The sequence below is a fragment of the Lontra canadensis genome, unplaced genomic scaffold, assembly GCF_010015895.1.
Source record: "Lontra canadensis isolate GAN:19392208 unplaced genomic scaffold, GSC_riverotter_1.0 scaffold45, whole genome shotgun sequence".
NCBI classification, from domain to species: Eukaryota; Metazoa; Chordata; class Mammalia; order Carnivora; family Mustelidae; genus Lontra; species Lontra canadensis.
Genome location: NW_022631039.1, coordinates 7,166,636 through 7,184,861, shown reverse-complemented (window position 1 = coordinate 7,184,861; position 18,226 = coordinate 7,166,636). Strand labels below are relative to the sequence as shown.

Genomic DNA, 18,226 nt, shown 5'->3' with positions numbered 1-18,226 from the left:
CAGGTGGAGGCCGGGAGGTCCCCGTGGGCCTCGTTTTAAGATGAGAACACCCCCCACCCCCGGACCCACGGTTCAGGCTCCCCTTCCCGAGATAACAAAACTGTGCCTTGGGCCAGCCAGTGTCACACGCATGGGACTCAGCACTGCTTTTCGGAGCTTGACTGACGGAGGACTTCGTAGATCAAAGTGCTGCTAGCTGCTTCCTGCCCACCCGCCAGCTGCTCTCTGGTCATCTTTCCCGAAAAAGTCTTCCATCTTGACATGAGGAAGGAGCAATGACCACCCGAGGCAGTGCCTGGCAGGGGTCTTAATAGTCCAGATGACTGGACACCTGTCCCCATGTGGTGGGCACTGTCAGGCCCTGGGCTCCTGTTACCTCCTTGGGCCTCAGTAGGGTGAGGCCTCATGTGGCAGCTGGGCTGTGTCTGTGCTTCTGGTCAGGGCTCCCGCCAGAGGCAGGCAGTGTCCCCACTCGTCAGGTGCCCTCCTGCTTCACTTTTCCCCAGGCTGCCAGCACCGACTCTGGCTTCCCAGGGAAGTACAGAAAGTCAGCAGCAGCCCTGGGGCAGCGCCAGCCGCCAGCCAGAACCCTGGCCTCGGGCCTCCCAGGCTTGGCCTCAGCGAGGGGCAGGGAGGGGCGAGGGAGCCCGCCCCGAGGAAACAAGGAGATGGCTGTCTCCTGGCATTCTTGGTCAGAAAACACCAGAGCCTCCCGCCTGCAGTCACTGATGCCCGTTCTTTGAAACACAACTCCGTCTGGTGGGACTGTGGTCCCCAGGAAGCCAGGAGGCCCTCTGCGCACGAGTGACAGCACGGGGTGGACCCAGCACAGCGCCCCTTCTTTTTTTCCTGCCTCAGCTGCCAACGATGAGACTAAATTTACAACCGTAGGAACTAATCCCGCCCCCAGCTGCCTACCGGCGGCTGCTCCCAGCCCTTCAGCACACTTTTAATCTTGATCCTCTCTGTGCCTGCGATGACCTCAACTCCTTTTCTTTCGTGTGCTTTTATTTAATTTTTTTTAAAGATTTTATTTATTTATTTGACAGAGATCACAAGTAGGCAGAGAGGCAGGCAGGGGGAGGGGGAAGCAGGCTCCCTGCTGAGCAGAGAGCCCAGTTCAGGGCTCGATCCCAGGACCCCGAGAGCATGACCCGAGCCAAAGGCAGAGGCTTAACCCACTGAGCCACCCAGGCGCCCCATCATGTGCTTTTACTTTGATGTCCTCGGGCATAAACCCTAAGCAAGTCGCACAGATCCTCACCAATCAAAAAGTTGTACCGAAGTCACCAGGTCAAGCCCAGTGTGGTAGGAGGCCTCGAGCACCGTGGGTAGGCCTCAGAGTGACTCCCAACGTGAACTTGGAAACTGAGTCAAGTGCCAAAGCTCCAGAGAAGTCCCGCCAGCCGAGGAGAAAATCCTCAACAGCTGGATCCTGTGTCCCCTGAGATGGGCGCCACACGGCAAAATGCCCATGTGAGAGCCTTGCCATGTAGCCCTTGCGTGGGCCTGCCCGCGCTCCGGTGTTTCTGGAACCGCGCCAAGCTGGCATCGTCAGGCAGGGCGGGGTGGCCACATGGCCTCGTTGGCTGACGCTGAAACAGCGTCTCCACCAGGCTAAGAAATCTTCTTCCCCGTCCAAGAGGCGAGAAATATGTCAAATACACCTCATTCCTGGCAGAGCTCTGGAGGTTTTATGCCCAACAGCTTAGCCGACTAGAAAGAGAAGAGTAAACTTTTCAGTAATAATGACACGATTATCAGAAAACCTTGGAATGGGAATCACCCCTGCCCCCGTCGCCACGCTGGTCACCTTGCCACCTTGCCAGGCGGGCCATTCCAGATTGGTTTTGGAGCGGAGGGTGGGAGGCAGCCATGTGAGCATGGACAGGTCTGGCCAGGCACCATGTGAATTAGACGGAGCGAAATTCCAAGCGCCCCTGGGGAAGCCGGGTGGGCGGCCGCCAGCAGCGCCCAGGGCAGAAGTAACCGCTGTTAGAAATAGCCTAATTTGCTGGCTTGCAGAGATAGACTCGCAGAACAGCCTTGCAGCCGGACCGCTGAAGGCTGCCAAACCCGTTCCTCGGCCAGCTAGATTGATCTAGAAGGACCTGGGCAGGCACACTTCCAGTTTCTCCTCTCCGGTCCTTTCTTAGCAATTAGCCCACACACACTGTCACACTGCGAAGTAGGACACACGGCACAGGGTGCCTGGTGGCTCAGTCAGTTGAGAGTCTACGTTCGGCTCGGGTCATGATCTTGGGGTCCTGGGATCGAGCCCCGCATCAGGCTCCCTCCTCAGCAGGGAAATCTACCTCTCCCTCTCCCACTCCCCCTGCTTGTGCTCTCTCTCTGTCAAATAAATAAAATCTTTTAAAAAAATAAATAAATAAAAGGAAGACACTCGACCTAGCCCTGCTCAGCCAGGCCTCCTCGTTCTTCTTTTCTCCCCGCACAGTGCGAGCCCGGTGGGTAGAGCAGCATGTGACTTCTGGTCCGCACACCCAGTGCTACCATCCGCCCCCGCCCCCGAGTTTCATCTCCGTCATAACTGTAAAAGCAGGACGAGCCTGGTCGTAAATAAGTCCTGTGCGGTCCCGTGGACCCTGATCACCGCGGGTCCCTGAGAAGCTGACCAAGTAACTGCGTCCCCATTCCGGGGGCGGGGGGGAGGGGGCGGTGGGCGGAAGAAGCTTGGTGGGCACAGGTCACTTGCCCCCGCTGCTCAGTCCACAGCACCACGATGCCCTCTCAGCCATGGGCACCGGCATGTCCCTGTCTCCCCGTCCGGTGGGAAATCCTGCACTGCCATCAGTTGCGTTGGTTTTCTCGTCCGGGAATGACAGTGCCGTTTGTGGAAGCTGCCCCCCTTTTCTCCTCGGCCCCCTTCCTGCACTGGGCTCCGCACCCCCTCGCCCCCAGCGGGCCCGGCCGCGCTCTTGGCTCAGGCCCCTAGGTCGGCCGGGCTGGCTGCACGTGCCCGCGTCCGCGTCGGAAAACGCTGTCGGGTGAAGGGTTAAATGCGCCGAACTAAGCCCGGCCCTCGCAGATGAGGCGGCCTCTCCACCCCATACGTTTATGGAAATACTTGCTGAAGGAAAACAACCACAACATTGTGCGCGTCTTCAGGAAGAGAATGGCCAAAGTGTCTTTAATTCACTGTTTACCCGTGAGAATTACTCCCAGGAGTAATCCTGCAATAAAATCTTCTTGGTCTATGAGAATAGAAAGAAATTGAATCAAAAGACTCTATTTCCACTCGTATTTATTCAGTCTGGGAAATTCAGTGGGCCGGAGCATTAGTATCAGCAGGGGATTCCTTGCTCCTAGCGTTAAATTACTGTCATAATCGCTCAATTATTTCTTCCTTGTACTGTTTAAAATAAAAATCCATCACATTCTATGTTTTTTTCGCGCATTTATTAGGTTGAGTGTTTAGGAAAATCAATTATAGTCAGTCAGGCATGAATTGATGAATGTTCTTGTAATAATTGTCAGTTGTTAAACTGAATGTACTTTCTCTTCTCACACTTTTCATTTCCTTCAGAGGGCAGAGGTGGCCCAGAGAGAGGCGGAGACTTTGAGGGAGCAGCTCTCGTCGGCCAACCACTCTCTCCAGCTGGCCTCGCAGATCCAGAAGGCGCCGGACGTGGTGGGTAGCCCGGCCCCGCGGGGACTCTGGCCGCCGCGCCTCCACCCCTCTGGGTTCCAGCTGCTTGCTTGCTTCTCGACGGGCCTTCTTGGGAAAATATTCTAACCGGCGCTGCTGTGTTGGACGGGAATGCTTTGGGCGTTCTGGGGATGGGACGCGTACGGGTCAGAGGAAGAGCTTTGCTGGTGGGGCTGCGAGCTCAGTGGTCAGCGTGTCACGCACCCGACATGAAGGCCAAGTTGGAGGCCGAGGCGGGGGATTCCCCTCACCAAAGAGAGGGCCTTCCTGGCTAGGCCTGTTCGGAGACAGCCGCTGCCAGAGGCTGGGTGTGTGAGGCAGGGGCCTTGCCAGAATTACACCGGGAAATTGGGAGGTTGGGTCTCGCCCTCAGTGTGTCCTTCCGGCCTGAGAAAACAGTTGCGGACGAGCAGGGCAGGCCAGAGAGGGAATAAAGTGATCGTGGGCTCCAAGTGCACGTAGTAGCAGACTCCGTCCAAGTCCCAGCATTCGGAAGGAGTGAGGCACACATCTTATTCCCTTTCCTGAGATGAATACAAATTGCTCTTAGACGGAAACTTCCCAGCTCAAACGAGGCAGCCTTGACTTTCAGATTCCAGGCTCCTGCCTTGAGCGCCGAGCGGTGATGGGGGGCAGCGTGGTGTTGAGACCTGGATGTCAGAGCCAGGCCCCTGAGGTCAGACCCAGCACTGCATGACTTGCAAGAAGTAGCCTGAGTTTCCCCAGACCTGGGTTTCATCATGTGTGTTGTAAGAGTTCTGGAAATCCTTACAAGCAAAGCGCTTAGAGCAAGGCCTGACCTAAAATCGGAGTCAGTCAGAACCTCAGCACTGACTCATTGCAGTTGGCCTCACCATCTCTGATCCAGGAGCCCCGGGTTCAAAGCTCAGCTCGTGCCCTGTTTGCTGACAGATCTCAGGTAGCCAAACTTGGGCGGCCTCGGTTTCCTGTGAACAGAGCAGGAGTGAGTGGCTCCCAGGGCCCTCCTGCTCCCGAGGCCTGTGGTGGGTGAGTTGTGCTTGTGGGTGTCCTTTCCTTTAGCAGAGGCCTGCTGTGTGGACAGTGGGAGAGCAAGGGTGAGGGGGCAGGCCCTACCAGAGAGGGCACGGTCTCGCCGGGAGACCCACTTCACACATCGCTTAGACATCCACTCTTCCACATAACCCGTGAGGCAGGCATTTCCTTTCTTCACCTACATGACGAAGCGAAAGTTCCAGAATGTAAACCTGTGGGCCCAGAAGGCTCGGCCCCAGTGGCCAAGCCAAGACTCGAGCAGGACTTCTTAAAATGATTCCCCGGGAGTGAATCTGAAGCAGAGTTTTAGTGTGAGGACCCCTTTTTAAGAACGGATTTTTCATTTCCTTTCCTTAAGTTGACATTCCATTTTAAAAATAATTAGTCAATTAACATTCCAGAGAACATGATTTAAGGGGTTCAAGTACAGAGAAAAGATTTCCATTTAAGGAGCCATCACAACTTCGTGGACTCCGATATTCATTTTACCTGAAACGTCCCTTTGGCTCTGTCACTGTCCCTTCACCCACACGTGCCTGCACGGGACCCGGCGTCATGGCCAGGGCAGGAAGCAACCCTCGAGGAAGGAGTTGGCCCGGCTGCTCTCCCGGCCTCTGTGGTCTCCTGGGCTTCCCGAGAGAAAGCTGTCCATCCTCGTGTGTCTGCTTGGGGCTCCCGAGCTAAATGTTTCTGATTGAAAGGATTTCTGGCACCATCCGAGACGGCAGCAACCAGAGCATCTCAGAGGGAAGTGAATGTTTTTACAGGTAGAGTAAGTTGTGGGTCCTCGAGGCGCTTAAACACTTCATCACGGGCTAAGTGCCGTGTTTACGTGGCTCGGGTTCAGTCGTCCGAGGGCGGCCCTGCCAGGCCTCCCCGCGCCCCGACCGAGGCCTGCACTCCCAGTAGCTCCAGCTCGAGCTCCAGCCAGCCAGGGAGCAAACACAGCAAACAAGGCCAGCGGGAAAATGTCTGTTGGGCTTGGCTGGCAGGACACAGCAGGGAAACAGTGGAGGCCATAGATGGAGCAAAAGCCGAAGCCGATCCGTTGGGTGTCTGGACGGACTCACCGGTCGTGCAAGGCGAGCTGCCTCGCGGTGGGCTCTTGCTCTGCGGTGGGGGCCACGCTGGGGCTTGATCTGGTTGTCTCATTTATGTCTTGAGACAACACGGTCATTAGAGGTGGGTTTTGTTATCCTCATGTGACAAATAAACAGGCTCAGAGAAGTTAAGTCATTCACCCGAGGTCACACAGCTCAGCCGTGATCAAGCTGGAGTTTGAGCCTAAGCTGTCGTCCATGACGCACTCCTCTCCCCCTCCGTCGAGCTGCTCGCCTTCGTGTGTGGTCAGTGAGACAGGACGTAAGCAGGTCCTTTGTCAAGTACTTATGGCAGGCCGCCCCTTCAACCGAAACAAACCAAAATATTAGGAAACACGCCTGTGTGTCAGGCGACCCTACCAGGTGAATCCTCCAGATGGAATCAGCCTGTCCGGCCACTTGGTGTTGGCAGAAACACAGAGGGTCAGTAAGAAAGTGAAACTGAGGTCCCCATGCCCTCCCCTTTCCCCACCCAGGGTAAGTGTAAGTCAGGTGTTAGCCGAGAGCCGGGCATCTCTCTCTGAGTCTGGGGTCCTAGGCGCACCATCATGTCATGTTGGGTTTTTTTCCCCGTCTCAAGTAGGGCTCTTGTGTCTCATCCATATTTGATATGGAAATGGCTGCAGGGTAAAAGAGATCGTTACGTAGCTCATTTCAGCCTGGGCGTGCCGGTCGCCGCTGGAGAGCTCAGACGCGCTCAGCTTGGGAGTGAGGGCAGGTGAACAGGGCTCAGGGGGACAAAGTTCAGTGAAGTCCTACATCAGTAACTTCTGCTTTTACATTCATTTTTCCCTTTGGACTCTCATCATCTTAAGGCCTGCCTTTTCTTTTTACCATGTTTTCAGACTCTACAGACAGTTTTCCCACATCCTCTCCTGGCCATCGCAGCCCCCACCCCCGAGACCTGGCACCCGTGAAGCACGTAGGACCCCCTACAGGCTGTGGAAGCCTGGAGCCATGGGGATATCCCTGCTGGGACAGACTCTGGGGACTTGGTTCTGGTGCCCACCGAGGGGAGTTAGTTCTGTTCCTTCCTTCAGAGGCTCATCCCAGCCAGAGTCCTGACGCTGAGCCTCAGGCTCCAGGGGAGAGCCCAGAACCCATGTATTTTCTAAAGCCCTGGGGTGCTTCAGGTACAGCTGAATTGAGGCCCAGAGAGACACACGGGAGCCCGCGGTCCTGACCCTCTTTCAATCGTGTACATTTCACTTCCCGGCAGTGATCGCAAGAGCATCTCCAGTGCCTGACACTGACCTCCGCACAGTTGTGCAGGGCACCCCTCCTCTCAGCCCATGTTCACTGCATCACACAACTTCCTTTCTAGCTTGTGCCCAGGGGCTAAGACCCACCTCCGCCCCCTCTACCCCCTGCCCCTTCGTCACCTCCTGGGCCCTTGTCTGGTTCTTATCTCCCGCGTGTCCTCGTGATGGGACAGCCAGGAAGTGAGCCCGTTGGTCTTCGAGTAGAATGACCTTCTCTGTCTCATTTCCAAGGTCTTACTACTTTTGGGTGGATGATCTCATCTCTTGGAGCTTATGTAAGACACAAATGACTTTGGCTATGTTATGAATGAGGAATCCGGCCTGGATGCCTGAGAGTCCGTTGACATGCCCGAGGTCGCATGGGCAGAGTGGGGCCAGGCCAGTTTCGGGCCCTGGAGTTGAGCAGATGGCCCTCTGGTCCCCGTCCTGACTCCAGGCTCAGCATTGCGGGCTGCTGTTTCTACACATACCATTTGAACCACTTACCCCTGGGATACTCAACTTGCACTTCCCCGTTTAAACCCCCCAGATTCGGGGAGCTTGGTGGCTCAGTGGCTAAGCCTCTGCCTTCGGCTCAGGTCATGACCTGGGGTCCTGGGATTGAGCCCCACATCAGGCTCCCTGCTCAGTGGGAAGCCTGCTTCTCCCTCTCCCACTCCCCCTGCTTGTGTTCCGCTCTCACTGTGTCTCTGTCAAATAAATAAAATCTTTTAAAAATAAAAAAAATTGGGCGCCTGGGTGGCTCAGTCAGCTAAGCGACTGCCTTCAGATCAGGTCATGACCTTGGAGTCTCGGGATCAAGTCCCGCATCGGGCTCCCTGCTCAGCGGGTAGTCTGCTTCTCCCTTCAACCCTCTCCCCCTCTCATGCTCTCACTGTCACACTCTCTCTCTCTCTCTCTGTCTCTCTCAAGTAAATAAATAAAATCTTTTAAAAATTAATTAATTAATTAATTAATTAATTAAAACTAAGAAAATAAAGCCCCAGAGCCCCATTTGGGCTTGTGGTACAGACTCTCCCGGAGAGCACTTGAAACCATCATCATGGCTGGCATCCCTCAGTTTGGAAAATTGATAAATAAGTTAAAATGAGACAACGTGGCTCAATCTTTGCACCCCATGAAACCGACCTCCCTGATACCCTTCTCATTGCATCCCCTCCCTGCTCCCCCAGGCCCACTGCCACAAGTGTGGGCACCCCGGCTGCTCTCCTCAATGGTCACCATCAGGTGGCGAGGGGCTCGCCCCTTTCCGAGCTGTCCTCAGCATCGGTGACGCCCCCTCCTGCCCTGTCCCTGCTCTTTGCAATCTCCGTGCCTCCATAGTGCTCCCACCCCGACATGGAGCCCCTCTTCTTTTAACAAAGTCCTCCAGCCTTTCTGCCCCCTTCCCTCCTCCTCACGGCTCGCTCGCTTCCACGTGCTTCTCTCACTGTCTTGGGCGCCAACCCCTGGCACAGACAGGAGGACCAGTCTCAGGTCCCCATGGCTCCTGACCCGGGTCCCAGACAGTGTTGCCGGGGGCAGGGCTTCCCACACGCTCAGAGGTCAAGGGTGGGTTTGGTTTTGTTGTTAATTCCCCAACTGTTGCAGACTGGTCATTTTACAGAAGGCAGTCAGCGCATCATAGTAACGTTGAATTGCTAGGGAAGTTTCTAAACACTCAGTTTCCCTTTCCGGGCTTGTCTCCCCGTGTACCGGCAGCGTTTTCCTGAGTTGGTGCCAGCCCAGGGAGCACATTCTGAACAGAATTGATCAGGACAGCACGTGCCTTTTAAAGAAGCTGGCGGGAAGGTGCTCGCCAGGGCCATGTGCGTGTCTGCCAGGACTCGGGGGGAATGAAGGCCTTACTTTCCAAGAGAGTACAAACTAAAGGAACAGAAAGGGGCCATTCCTTTGCACACAGAGCTTTACATTCTAAATGATTGGGTCCTTAATTTCCCGGTGGAGAGATGTGAAAAACTGCTTCCCTGACGACTGGCTGTCCCCCACCTTGATAACCCTGGGACAAGCACATCATGCCTGGCAGGGCGGGGCCAAACCTGCCAGCATAGGCAAGAGCAAGACGAACTGGGGCACTTCGGCGGGGGGGCACAACAGCGAGGATGATACCCCACGCTGTAGTCTGAGCTGCCCCCAGGTCCCTGCTGTCACAGAGACCAGTGTGTCCTGTCTTTCCATCCCTGTCCCCTGGCCATGCCCAGAAAAAGTGCAGCCACCCACCAGGAAAGCTTCCAGACTTGAAAAAAGGACAGGTTTAGAATTGACTTTTTCTTCTGTTGTTTTTTTTAATACCTTTTTCCTATTCTGTATAGTTTCCAAAATGAGCAAATTGGGGCGCGGGGGTCAGGGGGGTGGTGGATGGCAGTAAGGTTTTGACAACGTCAGTTATCAGCGTTCCTAAGCAAAGAAATGCTAAATGCACCCTTCCACATCTTTTAGCTCTTCTTTAAAATGCCAACTAGAAATCAGTTGGTCAAATAGCACCCCAGCCTCTGGATAGCACAGTAGCGAACCAAGAGGACACTGCATTACATCTTGGGGCAGAAAGGGGACCCCTCTCTACCAGGGGACCCCCCAGAGCCTGCCCTATTGGCACCCCCAGCACGCAGAAAGACCCTGTCACCTTCAGGTGGTGGCTCAGGTGTCCCCATCTCAACAAGGACCCTCCCCACTGCCTCCCCCAAGTCTGTCCCCATGCCCCACCCCCGCTTCAGTTTCGGGGTGGCACAGTTGGGGCCCAACAGGCTTTGGCATCTCAGACACCCGGCCCCACGCACTGACAGGATGCCCTGGGACAATGGGGACTGTTCTCCCTGTGCTCACAGAGCGTCCCTGGTTCCTGGTGTGCACCCAGTAAATACTCGTCCGGTGACCAAATCCAAGTGTGTTCACCATGCAGACGGGAAGGTGGGCAGGGAGGGCGTTGGCACGTCTGTCCCAGCGGAGGCAGGAGGTAACATCTCACGGCAAATGTGCCGTCCCTGTCACTCCATGTGCACGTTCTTGCCTCTGTTGCCATCGCTTCAAGCCCCGCTTGAAGCCAGGACAGTTTTGTCATTTCTTTTCTCCTCCGCAGGAGCAGGCCATAGAGGTGCTGACCCGCTCCAGCCTGGAAGTTGAGTTGGCAGCTAAAGAGCGGGAGATCGCGCAGCTGGTAGAGGACGTGCAGCGACTCCAGGCCAGCCTCACGAAGCTGCGGGAGAACTCAGCCAGCCAGATCTCCCAGCTCGAGCAGCAGCTGAGTGCCAAGAACAGCACACTCAAAGTAAGGGCGCCGTGCGGGCCACGGGCCGAGGGAGGGCCGGATGCACACACGCGCACACACCCTGCCTCTTGCCTTCCTCCTCATGCGACCCTGGAGGGAGCCCAGGGCGAAGCAGCCCAGGGGGTCAATTCTGTCCTCACTGTCTGGGACACATGCTGGGTGTCTTTACTGCAGCAAGAGGCCTTAGTTCCAAGGCCACCTTGTCAGCCCCGCCTTGGCCATTGCACAAGTGTCTTTCACGTTTGTGGTCTGCCCAGGTCACGGTCAGAATCCGTCCTCACCTTAAAAGACACGACGGCTCAAGGTTTGTCAGCCTGAGCTCCAACCATCGGCAATAGTTTCTCCCTCCCGTGAGAACATTGGGAACAGAAGGAGGCATGAGGTTCCCCTGAACACATCTCTTGGAGGCACAGTCACACGGGCTGGCAGAGCTCCCTTCCGGAGAGCATCTTGTCTGGAACTGACTGCAAGTAGGACAACCGTGAACCTCCGTGAGGGATCTAGAAGCAGAGTCTGGAGCCCAAGGCAGGGAGAGTGAGTTTGAACCCTTCTACCAGCTCTTGCCGGGATGGCACTGCCCTTGACAGGCTGTCCCTCGCAGGCAGTGCTTGGTGGAAGGCCCCGTCCTCAGGGCCCACCCATGGTGCTGCTTCCCCACCTGGCCTCCCGAAGAAGGACATTTTGTGCACCTGCTTGTGTGGGATTGAATTCATTGCCAAGGTCGCAGGCCGTCTGCACAGACATGCCTTTCGTCCAGCTCTGCCAGCCTTTCAGTATATTTTAAAAAATAATTATACTTGATTGGAGATATTTTCAACCTGTTACAGTTAGCACAATACGAGGAAAATCCTCGCACCCTAGACTTGTGGCGTGTCTGGCGTGAAGGGCCTCCTCAGAGGTGTCCTATCTGATGATAAGCGACGGGGCCAGCAAGGGTGTGGGCCCGGCCCCCGGACGACACAGGCCCCCACTTTGCCATCCCTCCCCAGCCTGCGCATTGCCCGCCCAGCATCTGTTTGTGGAGTGTGAATGATGGCCAAGCACAGTCTTCATGTACTAAATACAGTGCATCAAGATCAGCTGTGAAAATGTCAGGAAAACTTTGTCTTACGTAAAGGAATTCCAGAGTGTAGTTAGGCCCGTTTTAATTTTTTTGAAAAACTGAGATTTCCCTTCCCAAGGCATGACCGTGTTTCTGACCTCAAGCCGAGCTACCAGCTGGTGGGCAGTTTGCCAGTCTGACCTCCTTGACCCGGGGTGCCCACTGCTCTCCCTTCTGGTTTCCTGGCCTCTTCGGGGTGCTTGTTGTCTGCAGTCCAAGAAGCTAGCTGCTGGGTGCCTGGGCCCCTCTGAGGAGCCACTCCTGCTGATGTGCGGAGAGGGTTGACACATTTGTTATCGACCAAAGCATTTATTTCTTCCATGGTTCTTACTCTCCCATCAGCCTGCCCAATGAGTGCCAGCGTTCATTTTTTATTTCTAGATTAAATCTAATTTTCTCATGTTACAGCCATTTCTGACCCCAGCAGTGACATTATTATTAGATAATTTGCCTTTCGCTGCTTTGTTATAGTTAAGGGGTATGACTCAAGATACATCCTGCGTTTGACTAGGAGAAGGAGGCTATAGACCTTACATTTTTTATTATGGAGCAATTTCTTCTAAATCAGTTAAGGTTTTAATGTTTGCCTTCACACACACAAAAAATGAAACGCAGTTTCACAAATTAATGTTCTTTATCCGTATCTTGGGGGAATTCTTTAATACGGTGCAGTTAATGAAACAATTTGGCAATACTTCTTCCAAAATTACCGCTCCCTTATCTTCATCTGATCTAATAATCAAAACATATCCTCTAGTAACGAGACTTCTCTGATTCTAATTATCTTAACCCCTTGTCACCAGGAGTGAAGATCTCCCCAGTACCAAACCCTTGCACAAAAGGCATTAGCCTCCCCCAGACAAGCTCATCTACCTCCCTCACCCGAAGGAGGAAGGTTAATTGAATGAGATATCTTCCCGGGGCTTTTCTTTTCTTTTTTTTTCTAATGTGTGTAATTTATAGTCTCAAATCTAAACTAAACAGCAATACGGTTATTAGGAAAAATATGGTCTGAACGAGACCCATCAAATTGGCAACCTGATGCTTTTGCGACGGGAGAGGGGGTGAGGGGGTCTCTGGCCCGGCAGCCAGAGACCCTGGGACACATGGTGCGGGGCTCGAAGCGGGATTACCGGCTGAGGATGCTTCGGCTGACAGCCCCACTCCTTTTTAGGGCGTCAGGGGGCATGGTTTTGCCGTGAATGCCAATGGCGCTCGGGGGCTTGATCTCAAAGGGCAGCGTCTCCGCTCTTGAGCTTGTCGAGGTTTTCTCAGTGGCATACGCTGAAATGGAATATATTTGGGGACCCGTGGGTTTGCTTTCTCTAGCACCTCAAAAGTCTCCATCTCTTGCAACAACAGTTTCCTCATCCAGATGATCGATCGGTAATTCCGGGAGGGTGAATCAACCGTTGGATGTCTGCCCGTCTCTCTTTCTCCGTGTTCTGCTTTCTCAAGCCAAGTTCACCCTGTACGCCTCGCTGTCCACACACAGCGGTGCCCCTCCCATCTTCACAGACGTGGAAACAGACTCGGAAGCAGGAGAGGTTTCTACCTGCCGAAACGGACAGTCCTCGAGCACATCGCTGCTTGTGCAGGCTAATTCTGTGTTTGTGATTAAGGAAATAACCCGCTGCCATTATAGGACCGCTGTTTTTGATGACTCTGTTCTGTGGTCTTCTGTTGGAGCAGCTCAGGACAGACGCAGTCTAATTAGGCAGTCACCCGCATTTGACTCGCTAAAGCACAGAAGATTACGCTACCGATAGCTTTAGTGAAAAATGGCTATTTATAAGGAAGTCTAGTAGCTAAAAGAATGCCAGTCTCCCCTTGGGAGAAGCTATTTTCTAAAGATGAGTACTTCCCCGTGGGGGTGGGGGGGGGTTAGAATCACCTGGGGCGGGGGGCTGTCTCCAAATCACATGCCTCCCCCACTCTCTGCCCCCCCATCTCCTGCAGTTCTGATTGAGCACCTGTTGAGCCCCGTGGAGCATGTGGTGTCCCTCCAAGGGCTGGGCCAGGGGAAGAACTGAAAACCACTTCTCTAGCTTGGCTCAGTTCTTTGTTTCTGGACGCTGGCTCTTCGGTACCGAGGCTCCCTAATCCGGCTGCGGGTTTCTCCGAAGTGAGGCTACCTTCAGTCTCATTTCAGTGAGCGTCTCATCGACGTCTCAGGCTTGCCCCTCGAGCAGCCGTGATGGCGATCATGGTCTCGCGGAGGAGGTCGCTGAGGTCAGGGGAGGCCCGTGCGCGTCCCTCCACTGCGTCCGTGCCCCAGCAGGAGAGACGTACCCTGGGTTGCACAGACGAGCCTGAACGTCAAAAGTCCCGGGAGCAGAGAGTCCGGGGCCGGGCCTCCCCCAGCCTTGAGCTGGCTGAGTCTTGAAGACCGTGTGAGCACAGATTCAGGGAGAGGAAGGAGTGAGGCTTCCGTGGGGAGGAGGAGGGCGGAGGTGACCCCTGCACTGGAAGCAGAGGCGATCTGCCCAGCCACCGGGGTGAGGGCCCAGGGAAGAGCGCCCTGGAATCAATCTTGGAGAAACCGAGGGACTCCATCCGAGCTGTAGGCCTCGAGGTCCGCGTAAGGTTGTGGGGGGAGCAGGAGGTCACAAGGGGGCCCCTCCATGGCGGCTGTAGTAGACCAGGCGGCACTAGGAGGGCTTTCAGGAGCTGATTACTTGTGGACTTGTTCTCTCGGAAAGACACACGTGCCCCTGGTCACCTCGCGTAGGACCTGGGTGTTTCCACCTGCAGGCAGTGTCCCGATGGCCTGAGCGTTGAGCCTGGACCCTCCTGGTCTGTGATGGCAGCGTTCTGTGAGGAGGAGTCGGCTGCCAGGGTCACACCTGGATCACAGCACAGGGAAATTGGAAGTGACCTCCGACAGGGCTGCTTTCCTGGGGATCGCCCTTCCTCATCCGAGGTCACGCTGCTCCTGCCTGCAGCGAGCCCTCCAGGATAACCATCACTCCCCTGCCACAATCTGGCCCTGGGTACTAACCCAGTAGATCCTAAATTGACCTCTTACCAAGGAATCGTGGAGACCGGACGGGTTCCCTGTGCGAGGGAAGGAAGGTGCACATGGCCTCAGCCAGGACTTCATACATGGCGCGTTAACCCAAGGGGTGGTGCATCTCACCCCACCCCCAAGGACCAGGGAGCCTGGTCACACATCCCCATTCACTGCTGGTGGCCCCGCAGCCCAGGGATCCCCGTGAAGACACAGGGTCACTCACCACCTGCACACGGCTGCAGGCTCACCTCCCCGGCCTACCGTGTTCGGGGGTAAAGAGGTGTTACTGCCCTGTCCCCTGCCAGGCCACCCAGAAGAAAGGCCTTCCTGAAGGTGTCCGCATCAGTCTTCCTGACAGCGGTCCTATGAGTTGGTATCCCTAGAGCATTTTAAGAACTGCATATGGATAATTATTCTAGCAACTCAAAATCTTCTTGTTGAGCGCCTGCTGAGCTCCCGGGACCGTGAGTGTGCTCTGTGTCACTGAACGGATGGGACCAGATCCTGCGACGGTCCTGTCGGAGGGGCGCTGGCAGCCTGCACTTGTCCTGCAGGTCCCCACCGCTGGCCCGCGAGAACCCATTTTCTTACTGTCCCCACTGTCCAGAGGAAGAGGATGAGGCCCTACAGGCTAAGCCTGTTAGGAAGTGGAGACCTTCATAAACGGAGCCCTTGTATTCAGAGCTAGGGAGCCCCTTCCAGAATCATACAGTCCTACACAGTACCACCCCCAGGGATAAAGTCCTAATGACACCAGTAACAGTAACCGCCCCCCGTCTCCAGGGTGCTTTGCTGCGTGCTGCACTCCAGTAAGCATTATCCTGTCCAACCTCACCAAAGCCCCCTTACCGTGGGTGCCATTATCCTCATTTTATAGACGAGTAAACTGAGGCTCAGAGAAGTTCAGTGTCTTATTCAAGGTCACCCTGCAACTGAGCGGCAGAGCCAGGCCTTGGCTGATCTACTGGGCTCCGGAGCCCCAGCCTCCAGAGAGCACCCAGCTTGGCCTCCCAGCATAAGCCTCGTCAGTTCCTCCTGGAATCATGGGGACCCGTGGGTGGGGCCGGCCCGTGCCCGAGTGCCATCTGATGGTGGGACTCGGGAGGTTGTTTTCTTTCTGTGGGCACACAGCCACCTCTACAGAAGCGCGGCAGTTAAGTGAGATAGTATTAGGGGTATAGAACCCAGCCCCGAATCTGGCCCCACCAAGGAGCGCTCGCAGAATCTGGGAGGAACCTTTCTCCCCAGAGGACAACAGCCAGGGCCCCTGTTGCCCAGTCCCATTGAGGGTTTTTTGAAAGGAGGCTTTTCAGATACCCAGTGAGGAGTATCAAAGACCCAAGCAGAGGACAGGGTGTGGCTCTGCGAAGTGCCACTCCCCAGAGATGTTGGTGAGGACGGGCTCCCAGTGCTCACAGGTCCACACGTGCTTTGTTGGACAGCCCTGCCAGGCCTACATCCTGTTGTCGGCCCTAAGAAACGAGCGTCAGAGGTTTACAGAAGCGAACTTGGGGTTCTTCTTGATTAAGCTGCCCCCGGGCAGGCAGCAGAAATTTCAACAGACGAGTCCGTCCTTGGTGAAAACTGTCACATCCGACCAAGTGACATGATTCCAGTTCTAAAACCTTCTAATTAGGGCCCCTCATAGGTCTGCAAAGCCGTGTTCCCTGGGAAGCTTGGCATTGGTGACAGCCTACATCAGAGGCCCCGTAGTGCCACATCTGTACCAGGACCTGGCCCTGTGCTCCTTCCCCCAACCCTTTGAGGTCTTTGCTGCCCTTGTGTATTTCACAAATGAAACACTGATTATCGTGCCCCAAGGTGTCCCGCTCATAAGCGACAGACCTGATTCCAGGTTCAGAGCCTTGCTGGCTTCTAAAGAGTTCTGGATTGTCCCGTCTCGCTGCCCTTCCTACTGTAGTTCTCTGTGTGTTTCATATCCGGCATCTGAATTCCACAGCCTGAAAGGCGCTCTGCATCCCAGCGGCACCCAGTGGTCTCTTGTTCGGGAGGGCTGGCCCGCGACTAGAGAGAGAACACAGTCATCACTTCTTCGTGAGCACCTCCGGAGAATCTGTGTTCAGAAAATGAGTGCATGCTAACCGCCCCCCCCCCACCGTTTGATATGATGAGAAACCATCATGATACATCAGGTTGGCAGGAGGTCATAAAAGGGAGCTAGGACAGAGAGCTCTTTTACGTGATGGACATACAGACAAGACATGGCCAGCAAAGGCGATAGGAAAAGATGAGCTGGATGAGTGGAGTTTCCAGGACACCTGAATTCTTCAGCTGATGGGCCAGATGGGCATCTCCTCCCCAAACTCTAGAACATTCTCAGTCAGCCTTAAACTGCGGCCGTAGCCGTGGCTGGCTAAGCAGAACCTTAAAAGGCAACTGGGAGCGCTTTGGATTCGGGACGTGGAATTTGTTCACCCCAGGCCTGCAAACATGCTGAATTGTCAGCTGGGCCCCGGCCGGGCTGGGTCTTCGTATTTTACATGAGGCTGCCTCATTCCCTTCCCCTTTGCGGGAGGTCGGAAGCCACTAGTCCAAGCACCGACGTGGAAGGAAGCTTCCTCTCTGACCACCCAAAGCCGAAGGCCCCTGAGCAAGAAAGGCCTGCAGAGACCAGCCCCACTGGTGCCCCGCGAGCTCACAGAGCAGCAGCACAGCTGGGGTGCGTGTCATCTCATCCCCCCTCTGAAGGGCATGCGAGGGCCGGAGAGTCGACTGTGCCCAGCCTTGGCCCCGCCGGCCTGGTGCCCTGCCAGGCCCTCCCACGGGACCCCGACAAAAAGACCACCCAGCTGAGCAGGCCTCCACTCCTGAAACGCCCACATCAGGGGGCTGGGGGGTGGATCTGAAGGTGCAGATGCTTTCTCCCCCCAATGCCTCTCCGGTGCCAACACTCAGCGACCAAGGGCTTGTGCCCCTTGTTAGCAGGGTCCCACCAGCGGTGTTGACAACTGACTGCACGCGTCAGCTAGCCTAACGTAGCTCGCGGAAAGCCACACGCCATGTTAAAGTGCCGAGAACTTCTCTTTGTTCTGTTTGCCATTTCGTACAAAATGGCCTTTTCTCATTCTGTTTTCCCCTTTTGGAAAGTTCGTTCTACCCTGGTTGAGCCTGACGTTACACCTTATATTCCCGTGTGTGTGCGTGTTCACACTGGCTCGTATACACTCAACGCTCGCACCAGGCCAGAAGTGTGAAGGCCAGGAAAGTGACCCCGCACGTTGGCACCATTCACTTTGACACGTTTGCATTCCCTCTCAGGGACAACTGGCCTTTCTCTGGGGACTGTAGTCTGTGCAGACTGCCCTGTCCATACAGACGGCCGTTAATAGGACATCAGGGGTGTTTTAAACAAAAAACACGTATTTCTCACAGTTCCGGAGGCTGGGAGGTCCCACCATCAGGGCCTTGGCCGATTCCGTGTCTGCCGAGGGCTCCCCAATTCACAGAGCGGTGTCTGCCTTCCCACCATGTCTGCACACAGTGGGGTGAGGCCACTGATCTCATCCATGGGGCTCTCCTGCTGGTGACGAGTCGCCCCCAAAGTCCCTGCCTCCTGACACCATCACCCTGGAGGGCTGGAATGCAACACACAGATTTGGGGGTGCGGGATGGAGGGACACAAACATGTGGTTCATATTGAAGCGACCTGTTGCAGACACGGCCACTAATAATATTCCTCTGTTTTCAGCAACTGGAAGAAAAACTCAAAGGACAGGCTGACTATGAAGAAGTGAAGAAAGAACTAAAGTAAGTGGCAACGCCAGCACGGCCACCCCATA

General features: G+C 55.2%; 1 protein-coding gene across 11 annotated transcripts in view; it reads left to right on the top strand.

The window, feature by feature from the left end:
- The window catches only part of CUX1 (cut like homeobox 1), a 352,264-nt gene that overhangs the window by 257,566 nt on the left and 76,472 nt on the right, over positions 1-18,226 (top strand). For 9 of the 11 annotated variants that reach the window (XM_032872502.1, XM_032872503.1, XM_032872497.1 and 6 more), the window contains exons 10-12: positions 3,548-3,652; positions 10,123-10,311; positions 18,136-18,194. In XM_032872502.1, coding sequence (XP_032728393.1) covers positions 3,548-3,652; positions 10,123-10,311; positions 18,136-18,194 — 353 coding nt within the window. The remainder of the gene's footprint in view (positions 1-3,547; positions 3,653-10,122; positions 10,312-18,135; positions 18,195-18,226) is intronic. The other 2 variants (XM_032872504.1, XM_032872496.1) reach the window with 1 other exon arrangement.